At 41.2% G+C, this 12,661-nt stretch overlaps 2 protein-coding genes across 2 annotated transcripts; both read left to right on the top strand.

Annotated features, from left to right (window-relative positions):
* The first annotated feature begins 1,760 nt into the window (after positions 1–1,760).
* trim110 (tripartite motif containing 110) lies at positions 1,761–7,290 on the top strand. Its single transcript, XM_042498416.1, has 8 exons — positions 1,761–1,986; positions 2,920–3,457; positions 3,539–3,634; positions 3,842–4,075; positions 5,717–5,739; positions 5,967–6,112; positions 6,291–6,562; positions 6,929–7,290. Exons 2-8 carry the CDS (start codon positions 2,969–2,971, stop codon positions 7,196–7,198), a joined length of 1,530 nt encoding a protein of 509 aa, XP_042354350.1. The 5' UTR covers positions 1,761–1,986; positions 2,920–2,968; the 3' UTR covers positions 7,199–7,290.
* Positions 7,291–8,033: 743 nt separating this feature from the next.
* cbln12 (cerebellin 12) lies at positions 8,034–11,903 on the top strand. The gene is made up of 4 exons (XM_042498162.1): positions 8,034–8,344; positions 9,122–9,822; positions 10,995–11,114; positions 11,200–11,903. Exons 2-4 carry the CDS (start codon positions 9,541–9,543, stop codon positions 11,395–11,397), a joined length of 600 nt encoding a protein of 199 aa, XP_042354096.1. The 5' UTR covers positions 8,034–8,344; positions 9,122–9,540; the 3' UTR covers positions 11,398–11,903.
* The last annotated feature ends 758 nt before the right edge of the window (positions 11,904–12,661 follow it).

Genomic DNA, 12,661 nt, shown 5'->3' with positions numbered 1-12,661 from the left:
ACAGTCTAAGCAATGTCTCTGTTCCTCTAAAATATCCTGTTAAAACCCAGTGCCTCCAAAATATCTAAAGCGAAGTCATTTCTTCTTTTCTGTCACTCCCAACAGAAACTCCCTTGTTCCTTTGTATCTACATTAAGGTACTAGTACCAGTAATATCTAGGCAAGTGACTCATACACAGTATTACACCTTAAGTGAAGAGGACTTACTCAGTAAGTGATGATAAATTATACTGTAAGTCACAAGCTGCTTTATAAAATGTTACCACGCAATACATTAAAGTGAGACAATGGAGGCTCTGGTGAGCATCATTGTTTTAAAGACTATATAGTTTCCTTTTAAAATGGATTAAAACATAGTAACATCACTGTGTTATAATACTGTACAGCATAATACAATCCAACTTATAGAAATATTATTATATAACTATTATATATATTATATATTATAAAACTCTAGATAACAACTTAACTTAAAGTTGTTGTTCAATAAAACATCTCTACCTTGGTCAGAGTGATCAGGTGTTTTTTCAGGCACACTACCTAAGTAAGAATCTCAGATTACACATAAATGTGTTTCTGTGTTTATTTCACATGTTTTCGACTCCTTGTATAATTTCATTAGTCCATTTTCTTTGAAAAAAAGCTGAATTTCTGGGAGCACCCAGTAGCTCAGTTGGTAGAGCTGGCACCCCATGTACATAGGCTTTGTCCTTGCTGCAGCGACCGTGGGTTAGATTCTGGCCTCTGCCCTTTGCTGCATGTCACCCCCTCTCTCTCCCCCTTTCACGCTCTATCTGTCCTATCAAATAAAGGTGAAAAAAGCCCAGAAATATAATCTGAAAAAAAAAAAAGCTGAATTTCCATGCCCTTAAATTTCCAGGAGATGGTTAGCTTAGTGTAGCAGAAAGACTTGAAGCAGGGCAAATGGCTAGTCTGTGTCTGTCCAAAAGTTACAAAATCTGCCCACCAGAACCCATTTGTCTACCCAACAAATACCAAACTGTAAAAATTACAAGTTGTGCTCCTATGGGGGGTTATGTGCAGGACGTATTCTTAGATTTTCAGACAGAGCCTGCATGGCTGTTTCCCCCTGCTTTAATGAAGACAGCACACAGACAAGAGAGTTACATCGACCCTCTCATCTTACCCTCAGAAATAAGCATATTTCCCAAAATGTACCTTAATTAATCCAGAGAAGAGTCAGATCATTTATGTTATACAGTTGAACCTGAGGGGGACATGAATGTCTGTACAAAATTTCAAGACAATTCATACAACAGTTGCTGAGGCATTTCACTCAAAACTACAAAAATCATCCTCACGGGGGCAATAGGGGAAAAGTTTAAAGATCTAGAAAATCATTAAGATACATTATCTGTACACCTGAGTGTAAGTGCAAATGATGAATGAACATTTTCTTTTTTTCAATTTTCTACATGCAGTGGAGACTCTGAGCTGCTTATTTACTTTGTTTCCTTTTAGTTTTATGCTCACAAAGCCTGAAATTGTTAATATAGTTTTTAAGGGCTTGAAGGGCTTGTTTTTAAGCTTGATTTGGAAATTTACAATCAGTTAAATCCTCAAGGAAGTGAAAATAAACCAGTGCCTCAGTGCACAGTTGGAGTTATCAATTTTCATATGTACAGATATAATTTAAAAAGATGAGCTAAAAAGGAAATGTTTCATATGACAGCACAAAAACAAGCGAGCTGAGGTCAGAGTGCTTTTAAATGTGCACAAACGGTATTCACTAAAAATAAACAAGACAAGTCTTCCAAGAACAGTTTACTTCAAAGTTACCTAATAATTTATCCCACATCCCCCTCCCATCTCAGGGTCATGTGACCTCCTTGAGTCCAGTGCTACCGATAAAGTAAGACACCCTGGGAGGTGAATCTGTTGGGATTAGCCTTTGCAGTCAACATACTGACCACACTTAACACGCTCACCAATGGCCTCAACCTGCAAACACCAGGGCACCAACAGGTAAGAAATTCCACTTTTGCTCTAGACATTCATTTCAAATTCTCATCAAATTCAGTTAAGATGAACATATGTGAGTTGGTGGTTAAACACGTAAAATCCCAACACATGTTGAGAGTAAATCAGGCCAACAAGCTGTCAAGGATGATCTCCTGATCCCCTGTGCTTGGGTCTGAGTCGAGTTAATGTTCATCTGGGGTCAGTGTTGCAGCCTTTTACCCTTACACTGCTACTGAGCGAGTCATTTTTTAAAACATTTTGAACACACTACTTCCTTCCCTTCGATTATAAGATGTAATTTTTGAACAAACCGCAGCAAGTTTTCCTAGTGATAGTGGTTGTTAAGTATTCTATTCATAGAGCACCGTAGGCAAACGCCCAGTCGACAGGATTACTAGTCTGAGTGCACAGTTGGAGTGAAACAAGGACTTCCAACTTGCCATCACTGCAAGTCTAGGTCTTTTTATTCTTCACAGCATACTTACGTATATGTAACATCAGCGTTGTCTTTCATTTGATATTGGACAGGCCAACAATATTATATCTGGTTACATTTTCTTAGCATGTACAATAACTGACTGCTATCCAAGTCATAAAAGTATTTTTAAAATAATAGATAAGATAATACTTTGTTGTCTCAAGCTCTCAACAATCAACAGAATAGCATAAAAAAAACCCCAATAAAAACATCTGAGGTCGCCTTCCAGCAGTCATCAGAAAGACTATACAATAAGCAACCATGTGTCCCTCTAACACTGTTACGTGAGAAACACATTCACATTATAGACCTTATACATTCAGAGAAACCCCTGTCTAATTACAGTATACATGTGGGATATAAATAGGGGGGGGGGGGGGCACCTCCTTGTGTGTCTCATTTGGAGGAAGAAAAAGTGCTTGTAATTTTAATCTCTGTCATGTGTGTCTGCTGTTCAGTTAGTAGACTTGTGTGACACACACATCAGAGACCCTTCATCTGCTCACTATGGCATCTCTAGAGGAAGAGCTGACCTGCTCTGTGTGCCGAGACTCCTTTAGCCAAGCACACCCCCTGCCCTGTGGTCACAGCTTCTGCCCCGCATGCATCCGCGATGCCTGGAGCGGCCAGGACGAGGGCAAAAGTCGTTTTACCTGCCCCCAGTGTCAGGAGGAGCACGGCGTAGTGTTGTGTGACTGCTGCCCTCCTGAGTCAGCAGAAGAAAAGCCAGCGTTGGCTGTCAAGACCTGCCTGAGGTGTGAAGTGTCGCTGTGTGACGAACACCTCCAACCCCATCTGGAGAGACCAGCGTTCAGCACCCACCTGTTGGTGGATCCCCTGGGGGACCTCTCACAGCGAAGGTGCCCGACACACACAGAGATATTGCGCTACTACTGTGCTGATGAGAGGGTGTACGTGTGTGGTGACTGTCTGCTGGATGGTGCCCATGCTCAGCACAAAGTAAAGGCTCTGAAACAGGTGGAAGAAGATCTGAAGGTCAGCTGGATGTCCACATGTGTGTATTTATGTTCGTTTGTGCATGAGTGTGTGTCTACTCATATGTGTGTGATTCCACAGGTTATTCTCCAGACACTGCTCAGCAGGGCAGAGGAGAAGCTGAAAGATGGAGAGCGAATCCTCAAAGAGCATGAGAGTATTGATTCAACCATGGCTGTGAGTAAAAATACATGATGGAATATAATCGACTCTCTCTGTAAATGCTCTGTGCACCCTGTGCTGCCCAAGTTATGACCCACAAGGGATCCCAAATTAAAATCCACAGACTGGCCTCATTCTACCGATTGATTTTTCAAATGAATCATACGTTTTGATTATGTCTCAATTACTGATCTGGCACCATCCACCAATCTCTGCTTTTAGGAGTCTTTGAAGCAGGATGACTCCCAGGTGGAACGGCTGGGCTCCGACCTGCAGGTCCAGGTAAAGAAGCTGGTGACTGATCTGAGGGAGATCACCAATAGGGAGAGACAGCAGGTCATAAAGCGTGTGCATGAAGACTGCTCCAAGCTGAGAGGCGACATGAGTCAGGTGCTGACCATCCAGCGTTACCTGGCCTTGCTGCTGGCAGAGACGGATCCTTTTCTGCTTATCTGGGTAAGCTGAACAGACACTCTGTTGTACATAGTAGCCATAAATAATGTAATACAGTGCTCTCAGCTGTGGAAATAGACATTTGATACAGTAGAGTTTCTGGTTGTGAAGCAGAGCAGATCACCTTAGCTACATCAGTTTTTAAGCTAACCACGTTTAGCCATGATAGTGGCACGGTTGGATGGATGTGAGTGTCGTCCTGTTGATCCCTTCACCTCTTTGATCCGGACTGGATTATCCCAATAACTAATGAATGGATTGGCATGGCATTTTGTACAGACATTTGAGGTATTCAGAAGATGAATTCCACTAACTATGGATGGTTTGACTTTTCCTCTTGCACCATCAAGAAAATATCTTGTTTGTTAAAATTTTGGTTTCCCACTAATGCCTTGGTAAATACACAGCTTGTTGGTATTATTTTGATCTATGTTGCAAATCTTACCTCATGTGGCAAACACTGAATGGAGGATATAATATATATTATCAAATATTATTTGATAAGTCCGTCACATCACTGTCACAGGGGGAAAAAGTCAAAGCACTGGAAAACTTGTTTTCAGCATCTTTCCTTGACGTTACATATGAATGATAGTTTAACACTCAAAACTCAGCTTACCCAATCAATCCTGAATGTATGGGTGTGGTTTCATTTGACTCACAATGGAAAACTATTCACAGTCATCAGATCCTAATTCAAATGTTTGTGTCATCATTTTCCCAACTGGGCCCAAGTCAGTGAGAAGAGAACAGACAAAACAGCATAGATAGCATTTCCTATGGGAAATAACCTTTCATTCATTTTCTGTAACCGCTTGTCCTCGAAAGGGTCACGGGGGAGCTGGAGTCACTTCCAGCTGTCATCGGGCGGAAGGCGGGGTACACCCTGGACAGGTCGCCAGACCATTGCAGGGCCGACACATATAGACAGACAACCTTACATGCTCACAGTCACACCTAAGGACAATTTAGAGTCACCAATTAACCTGACCTGCATGTCTTTGGACTGTGGGAGGAAGCTGGAGACCAAGGAGACAACCCACGCAGACTCAGGGAGAACATGCAAACTCAGAGGGGCCCCTGCCCATGGACCGAACCCTGTTCCAACCGGGTTTCGAATCAGAGACCCTCTTGCTGTGAGGCAACAGTGCTAACCATGATGCCACCGTGCCGCCCTGGGGATATAACCAAAACCGCTCAATCTTTGGCACATGCAGTGTTAATATAGGACACAATAATTATTGGAAATGCTGATAAAGAACAAAAATTTCAGGGCCCTGAACTGTCCATTGTTATAGCACAAAGCCTATTTATTGTCTTAAATTGTGGCAAGCAGTCAAGTTGTAACCCACAGAACAATCTGCCATCAAACAGTTTTATGGTATTATTATATTACATATACAGGGGCCACTACATATGTTTACTATAGCTTATATTATTAATGTTATATAATCTCATATAAAAGAGATGGCACATATCTACCTCATAAAATGTACAAGCTCCCAGATATAGTTAGGTGTATGTTTGAGTGAAGGTTCCACTTCGTGTTTGTTTACTTTCTTATCCAGCTGGACAGACACAGCGACATCTGTGATTTTTTTTCTGTAAATGAATTGTTTATGTCCTTGTCTCTTCTTTCCTCAGGCTTTTCAATCAGATGACACAAAGTAAGTCTAGAACAAGTTAGTGACACTAAGTGTGGTAATGTGTATGTGTGAGTAGGCAGTCTCATATATATGTGGGGCGCAGAAAAGACACAAGACATAAATGAAGGAAAATGAACAGCTAAATGTATATTTTAACAACAAAAGTCTTTAATCTTTAAAGGTTCATTCAACAAAACAAGACAGTTTTCCTCCTGCAACACAGTGTGTGTTGTGCTCTTGTATTCTAGGTTACTAGCTGATCTGAACAGCCCACTTTTCGTCCCTGATGCTGTCAGTCTGGACAGGAAACACATCTTGGAGGACATAGAGAGCAAATATCGAGAGTTCATCACCGGCACTCTGCGCTGCCTCAGTGGACTCAAGAGGGAGCTCTGTGAGTGGACACTTTTTTTTTTACTTTCTTGGCAAGAGTTAGACAAGAAGATTGATACCAGCAGTCAGCAGCTGGTTATCTTAGCTTACCATTGAGGGAACCTGCTGCATATCATATCTGTGGGTTTTTATTTCGCCTTATTCTTCTTCTTCTTATTTTTTATTTACCTCTCTCACAGTAACCAGTCCTTTGAGTCTGGACACCAACACTGCCCATCCTCTGCTGAGCATCTCGGATGACCTTCGCACAGTGACACGGGTTAAAAACCGCCTGCCCTGTGCTGCTCACCCCGAACGTTTTGACCACTGGCCGCAGGTCCTCGCTGCCCAAACATTCACCTGTGGGACTCACTACTGGGAGCTGGAGGCTGAGGGATTCTGGGATATTGGCATCTGCTATAGAAGTATTGGACGAAAGGGAAAAGAGGGCAATGCCTTTGGGAACAACAAGGTATATCTGCCATCTACAGATTGATTGTTTGGTCTATAAAATCTCAGAAATAGTTGAAAAAAATCCCATTACAATTTCAAAGAGTGCAATCTAGACAGTTTGTTTTGTCTGATCAAAAGTCCCAAACACAAAGATAATGTTGTTTACCATCATAGACAACAGAGACAGACAGCCAATCTTTAAATTTAAGTAACCACAAAAAATGTGTAATTTTGTTAAAAAGCAAACAAACAAAGTAACCCAAACAAATTATCAGAATTGTTGTAGATAATTTTTTGCCAATACATTACTCCATTGTTTCAGCTCCGGTTTCAACCAAAATGAAAACATATCCAGTGATTAAAATGTCTTTTTTAAAATGTTCAGGTATCATGGAGCTTGACCCAGCAGCATGACAAAAAGCTGGCTGCCTGGCACAACCGCAGGAAGACCCGCCTCACGTACAAAATGACTGGCAACCGTGTTGCAGTCGCTGTGGACTACGGAGCAGGCACCATCACCTATTCTGAGGTGGGACCATCCAACAACCTAACTCACCTTCATACTTTCTCCACTACGTTCACTGAGCCGGTGTGCTTGGGCTTTGGACTTTACAAAGCTGAGCTCAACAGCCACATCTCTATCATCAAAGTCTGAGGCAGAGAAACGGAAAAGACAGACAGAGAAAATCATGCTGATGGGAGTTGTGCTGGTTTAACCTAGACAAAGTCATGCCAGGATGAAGGGGTGTTGATGTAATTCCCGCTTTTGGAGCCACACAACTTGGAACTTTAAGCCTGTCTGATGCTTTTCCTCTCTCAGATCTCAGCCTCGTCTTTTTCCTTCTTAACAAAAAGACAAAACGATATTTCCCGAAGCTGAAATCAGGTTACGATGACATGGAAATATCAGAGATATTTGGGAATGTAGAATTCATTGAGTGAAAATGAGTGGATCCCAGCAGGACAGCATATGAAGAGGAAGCTTTGAAAAAGGACAAAAAATAGGTTTTGGTGACAAAATTGCAAGATTATTATGTGCTTTCTATTGATGTAGAAACTACAGTTATGTTAAAGAAGGGTGTAATTGTTGGCAACTTATGATGTCATAAATATTAACTAATATACCTTTACTTATCCCATCCTTTCTTAAACATCTCTGATTGTCTACCTCCGTTAGACTGAAAGCTACATTTTGTGAATACCCAATTATGTCTGTTTGTATTAGGTTTTTCCTCATCAGGCTGGTTTATGTGTTCATATACTCAAAAAAACACTAAAATAATATCCTCACAGAGAAACTGATGGTTTACCCTGTTAATCCAGTCTGATGTTTAACAGGTAGCTACCTAGCCATATAAAGCGTTGCAGGAGTTTCCCATGACAGTTTATTTGATCCTTTTTTAACTCAGCTTGAAGACACAGACAGGAATGACTGATTTGATTGGATATTAAAGAGAGAAAGGAAAACAACTGCCACTCACTCGTTAACTTTGCTCTTTGAAGCAGCTCAGATACCCAGTTATTTTCTTTATTTCACTATAAAGGCGAGTGGGCGGATGTAACATAGAGGGTGAGAAAGAAGCAGAAGGAAAGGGGGGTGGCTAAGAGAGACAGAGAGAGACATAGAAAGGCAAAGAGATCAGAGCATACTCTGGCTTGGCTATGATCAGACCGACTGCCTTGCTGTAAAGTAAATGTGACAGGGGAGCAAGACGGATTTGACCATACAAAGGTACTTCAGCTGGGAGGAAACAACTGTTTTCACCTGATATGGAATACAAGATTGTTCAGACGGAAACAGGTGAATATCAATTTTTTTTCATTCACTTAAAATATTAGGAGTGTACTGCAAAATGAATACAGTTGGGTCATTTTGAAGCACTTGTTTTAAGGTGAATAGTTGATCGTTTTACAATAATGTGAACTCTTCTCTATGGAATTAGTTAGAAATTAGCGATGAAATTAATTTTATTAAACCTCAACATGAAGATGATTTGCCTAATGCTGTTGCTCATCTTGGTTAAAGATAACTGAGTGTTGTCAAAATGTATTATTTTAAACTTGATGGCATCACAGAGTTAAAAAAAATGATTTTATCCCCAATTTAATTTCTATGAGTTAAGCAACAGAAAGGCTGTTGAATGTGGAGAGAAAATAACAGATAAATGACCAACAAAAAAAGGTGACTTTTTTTTTTTTTTTTTTACATATAGCTACTATATTTGTGTCCATAAGTGTGAAACAAAAGCACAAGTGAGAGAAAGAGCGTGTGCGTTTGTGTGAGGGAATTCGTGTTGAGCAGTGCTGGGAGGGAGGGGGGTACGTGTAGAAGACAGATGGTCACTCAGTGGAGTTGTTCCCCCACACCCTCTCTCTTTCTCACTCCCTTCTGGGCCCTACATCCTTTCCCTGTCACCTCTCCAGAATCTTACCTCATGTGTTTTTTTGTTTCTGCACCTCTCATCAGCATCTTTTGTCACCCCATCCTTCCCTCCATCTGCATCACTTTAAGTCTCATCCTACTTTGTAGACCCTTTCTTCTCTCTCCCTGCTCACGTCTCTTCTGCCTTCTTGTCAGGTTTTTTGCTGAAGAAATCAACTTGAAAATACCAAGAGATTTTTCTTTTTTTTCTCGTGATTGTCATTCTGGCCCCTGCTGACACAGCACGTAGGACGCTGAAGACATTTGGGAATTGTTGGGGGCAAACAAACTAGAAAGACAGACAGAAAGGGAATGATTGGCAGCTATGGCCAAAGAAGAATTCTGAGTGTTTTCTGAATATTATTCCATCTGCTGGCTCTGCTACTGCCCGGCTGCATATTAATGTTTCAGCGGGTACCAGGCCAAATTACATAAAGATTGAAGTTTAAAACATTTTCATAAAGACAAATTTGTTTCACTTTAGCATGTTTGTTTTCGTATCAAGTTGTCCAAAGTGACACCTCTCTATCGTAGAATCAATCAGAGATATTCGACCAAACATCCCAGGTTCAGTTATGCACCTCAGGTCAGTCACCTTCGACCTCCCCATACTGTTGGGTGTGCTCCTGTTGTGGGGGCCCATGGAGTCTCGGGGCCAGAATGACACAGAGCCCATTATCCTTGAGGGAAAATGCTTGGTCGTGTGTGACTCCACTCCTTCATCCGAGCCCGCTGGTAATGCCCTGGGCATGTCGGTCCGCTCTGGCTCAGGCCGGGTGGCCTTCTCCGCCAGCCGTCAGACCAACCATGAGCCCACGGACATGAGCAACCGCACCATGATCATCTACTTTGATAATGTGAGTATGTCACTGCTTAAGAATCTTTTTAGGGATTTAAACATATTTTAAAAAGTCATATGTGTTATTCCTCTGGTCTAAGACAGTCCAAAAATATAAGTAAACATGAACAACTCTCCAAAATCCAAAAGCTAGAGTGCTAAAACTCAAATTTGTGATTTCATAGGATATAGATTCTGGATCTTCTCCGTAGAAAATGAATTGGGAAAGATGTTCTAAATCAGTGGTTCCCCACTGGTCCAGTTCCTGGGTCTAGATTTCTGCTTAGTCATTAGTTCAAGGTCCACACTATGATAAATAACCACATACTCAATTTTATTTCACAAAACTGTAAACAACATGTTGACTTAGAACTTAATGAAATAAAACATTTTGCAACCAGAAACAGAGACAGTACTTCAAAATAAAAGCTCTGTGGTAAAACAGAGTCATGAGTCACAGTCCATTCAGAATAGACCCACGACCCATTTTTGGACCACAACTCACCAGTTGGGGAAACAATTTTCTAGATAACACTGAGAGGAGAAATACATTTTGTATTTCCAAACTGAGAACACCAAAATAGAATAGAGTTCATTTGGGTATATAAAAAAAAAGAAATCAAACATTCTGTGGGTCCACAAAATCAGGCTCCCATTTATTGTTGATGAAGCAGCTCCAGACTTTACACTTGATGACATCCCACGTTTTAGACTTACCTCTCTGGTTTCTGACTTTAGATAGAGTGGCTTATAGTCACAAACACTGACTGAACTTTTCTAGTTCATGGAAATAACATATTAGAATTCTTGGTTTCTGTTGTTTTCCCACTTTAAGTTACAGTAAGCCTTTTTGCAGTTAAAAACAAAGCCCTTGTGGATATTTTAATGCGGCATAATAAAATAAAGTTGATCAGTTTTCAACTCACAGCCTCTGCACGCTGCAGTGTTTTGTAGTCAGTCTTCTGCCAATAAGATGCATATACCATTAGAGTGCTGACAGAGAGGAAAAATGCTAATGAGGTAAACAGTGAACTTTTGGACTCATCGTGCAGCAGCGTGGGCTGCATTTTCACGGGCATTTTGGGCTTTTTTTAAATATTTAAATTTAAAGAAAAAAAGACAGTATTTTGGGAAGAGACTGAATTCGAAGTGCATTGCTCTTTTTTTCTTCCTTTCTTGCTGTTGCATCAGATTTTGGTGAATGTTGGCACCCACTTTGACCAAGAGAGCAGTGTCTTCCTGGCACCAAGAAGAGGCGTGTACAGCTTCAACTTCCATGTCGTAAAGGCTTACAATAGACAAACTATTCAGGTACGACACCTTAAGTGACACTCCAAGTTTTCATTGCAGTAGAAGCGGCGTGCGCTCTCTAATCCCTTTGTTTACTCTCTCTTAGGTCAGCTTGATGTTAAACGGCTGGCCAATGATTTCAGCTTTTGCCGGGGACCAGGACGTGACCAGAGAAGCTGCCACTAATGCCGGCCTTGTGATTATGGAGAAGGGGGACAAGGCCTACCTCAGACTGGAGAGAGGCAACCTGATGGGAGGCTGGAAGTACTCCACCTTCTCTGGGTTCCTGGTCTTCCCCCTGTGACAGAGATGTTTGAGGTGTTGGGAGGGTGACAGAAGGAGAATAGACAGAGAGATTGAACAGAGGTGGGAGAAAAACAAGGCTTTAGTCTGTAACTCTTTAATTAAACAGTGCACGAAAGGATGTGTTTTATGCAAAAATGATATGAAGATTGTGCAAATTAAGAGCATTCTCACTAGAGACCAAAAGAATAGGAGGGGGGGAATTCATGATTTATGTGTGGATTTTACTTGCTCTGTTTCTGTGAATAAATATTTGTTGGGTTTGTATAAAAGATACTATAATTGTGACAAAGTTATGAAATAGCCATGTGCAATGTGGGCTTCTGTGCTAAGATTGTTTTTTTCATTCAAGGTGTTAAAAACATAGCTGTGCTTCACATGGCATCCTGTCTAGCTAACAAAACTTGCCAAACTTGCCCTTTACTCTGCTGTGTGGTATGACTGATGCTCCTCTATATGCCTGTAAGTCTCCTGCAACAAATCTTTATTTACACAGAAATTTCTAATGAGGAGAAAATAAAATCATATAAACTTGGCTTAGTATATTGCTTTTATGCATGCACGGCCAAATATTCCTTTCTTCAAACATTTTAAAACACACAATAATTTATGTTTCATTGCCAGACGAACATACAGAAATGAATGAGTTCATACTGTTATATTTGAGGGGCGTGACGGTTTAATCTGCTCACACAAAACAGTATTTCTCCCTCCTTCCATGGTGCTCTTCCCAGTGCCACAGCAGCTGTTTGTAAATATAGCTCTCACCAGCAGAGTTAGCGTTGGCGTGGACCAAGCAGACCAGCATGGGGCAGAGTGTAAGTGTGGCGAATAGCGGATACTCCTCGCCGGGCCGCAGACAGATGGAGGCCTTGGCGAGCTGGCAGGCTCTTCTCTACAGAGCTGCCGTAGATAAAGTGTGGTGTGCTGTCACATGTAGTCACTTACGCTTCCTTGGTTCATGACCACCTCACTCTCTCCTTCTCCGTCAGTCACCATTAAACCAGTACCATACTTGACCTCCTGTGCAGAAAATTATGACCTCTTCTTATGTTTTTCATGTTTTTAACAAGGTAATAATAACTTTTTGTGACATTTAAGTGGAGGAGATCAGAAATAGTAAATATGATATAAAAATCAAGAACACATTATCAACTGTGTGTAACTGGTGACTTGTTCTGTGGCCCCGGATGCAGAAGGGCCTGCAGGATGCTGTGTGACAACTGGTTTGTGGACAAGGGAGGTAGTAGTGAGGGGAAAACTGG

This window comes from Plectropomus leopardus, chromosome 12 (assembly GCF_008729295.1).
Source record: "Plectropomus leopardus isolate mb chromosome 12, YSFRI_Pleo_2.0, whole genome shotgun sequence".
Taxonomy (NCBI): domain Eukaryota; kingdom Metazoa; phylum Chordata; class Actinopteri; order Perciformes; family Serranidae; genus Plectropomus; species Plectropomus leopardus.
The sequence above is the reverse complement of the archived record's forward strand: the minus strand, read 5'-3'. Positions and strand labels throughout refer to the sequence as shown.

Bases quoted from the DNA above. Each gene is read 5' to 3' on its own strand.
- trim110 (XM_042498416.1), top strand. From the start codon at position 2,969: ATGGCATCTCTAGAGGAAGAGCTGACCTGCTCTGTGTGCCGAGACTCC. The intron at 3,458-3,538 runs GTCAGCTGGATG...GTGATTCCACAG, and splicing joins AGGTGGAAGAAGATCTGAAG to GTTATTCTCCAGACACTGCT. The intron at 6,113-6,290 runs GTGAGTGGACAC...CCTCTCTCACAG, and splicing joins TGGACTCAAGAGGGAGCTCT to TAACCAGTCCTTTGAGTCTG.
- cbln12 (XM_042498162.1), top strand. From the start codon at position 9,541: ATGCACCTCAGGTCAGTCACCTTCGACCTCCCCATACTGTTGGGTGTG. The intron at 9,823-10,994 runs GTGAGTATGTCA...CTGTTGCATCAG, and splicing joins TGATCATCTACTTTGATAAT to ATTTTGGTGAATGTTGGCAC. The intron at 11,115-11,199 runs GTACGACACCTT...ACTCTCTCTTAG, and splicing joins ACAATAGACAAACTATTCAG to GTCAGCTTGATGTTAAACGG.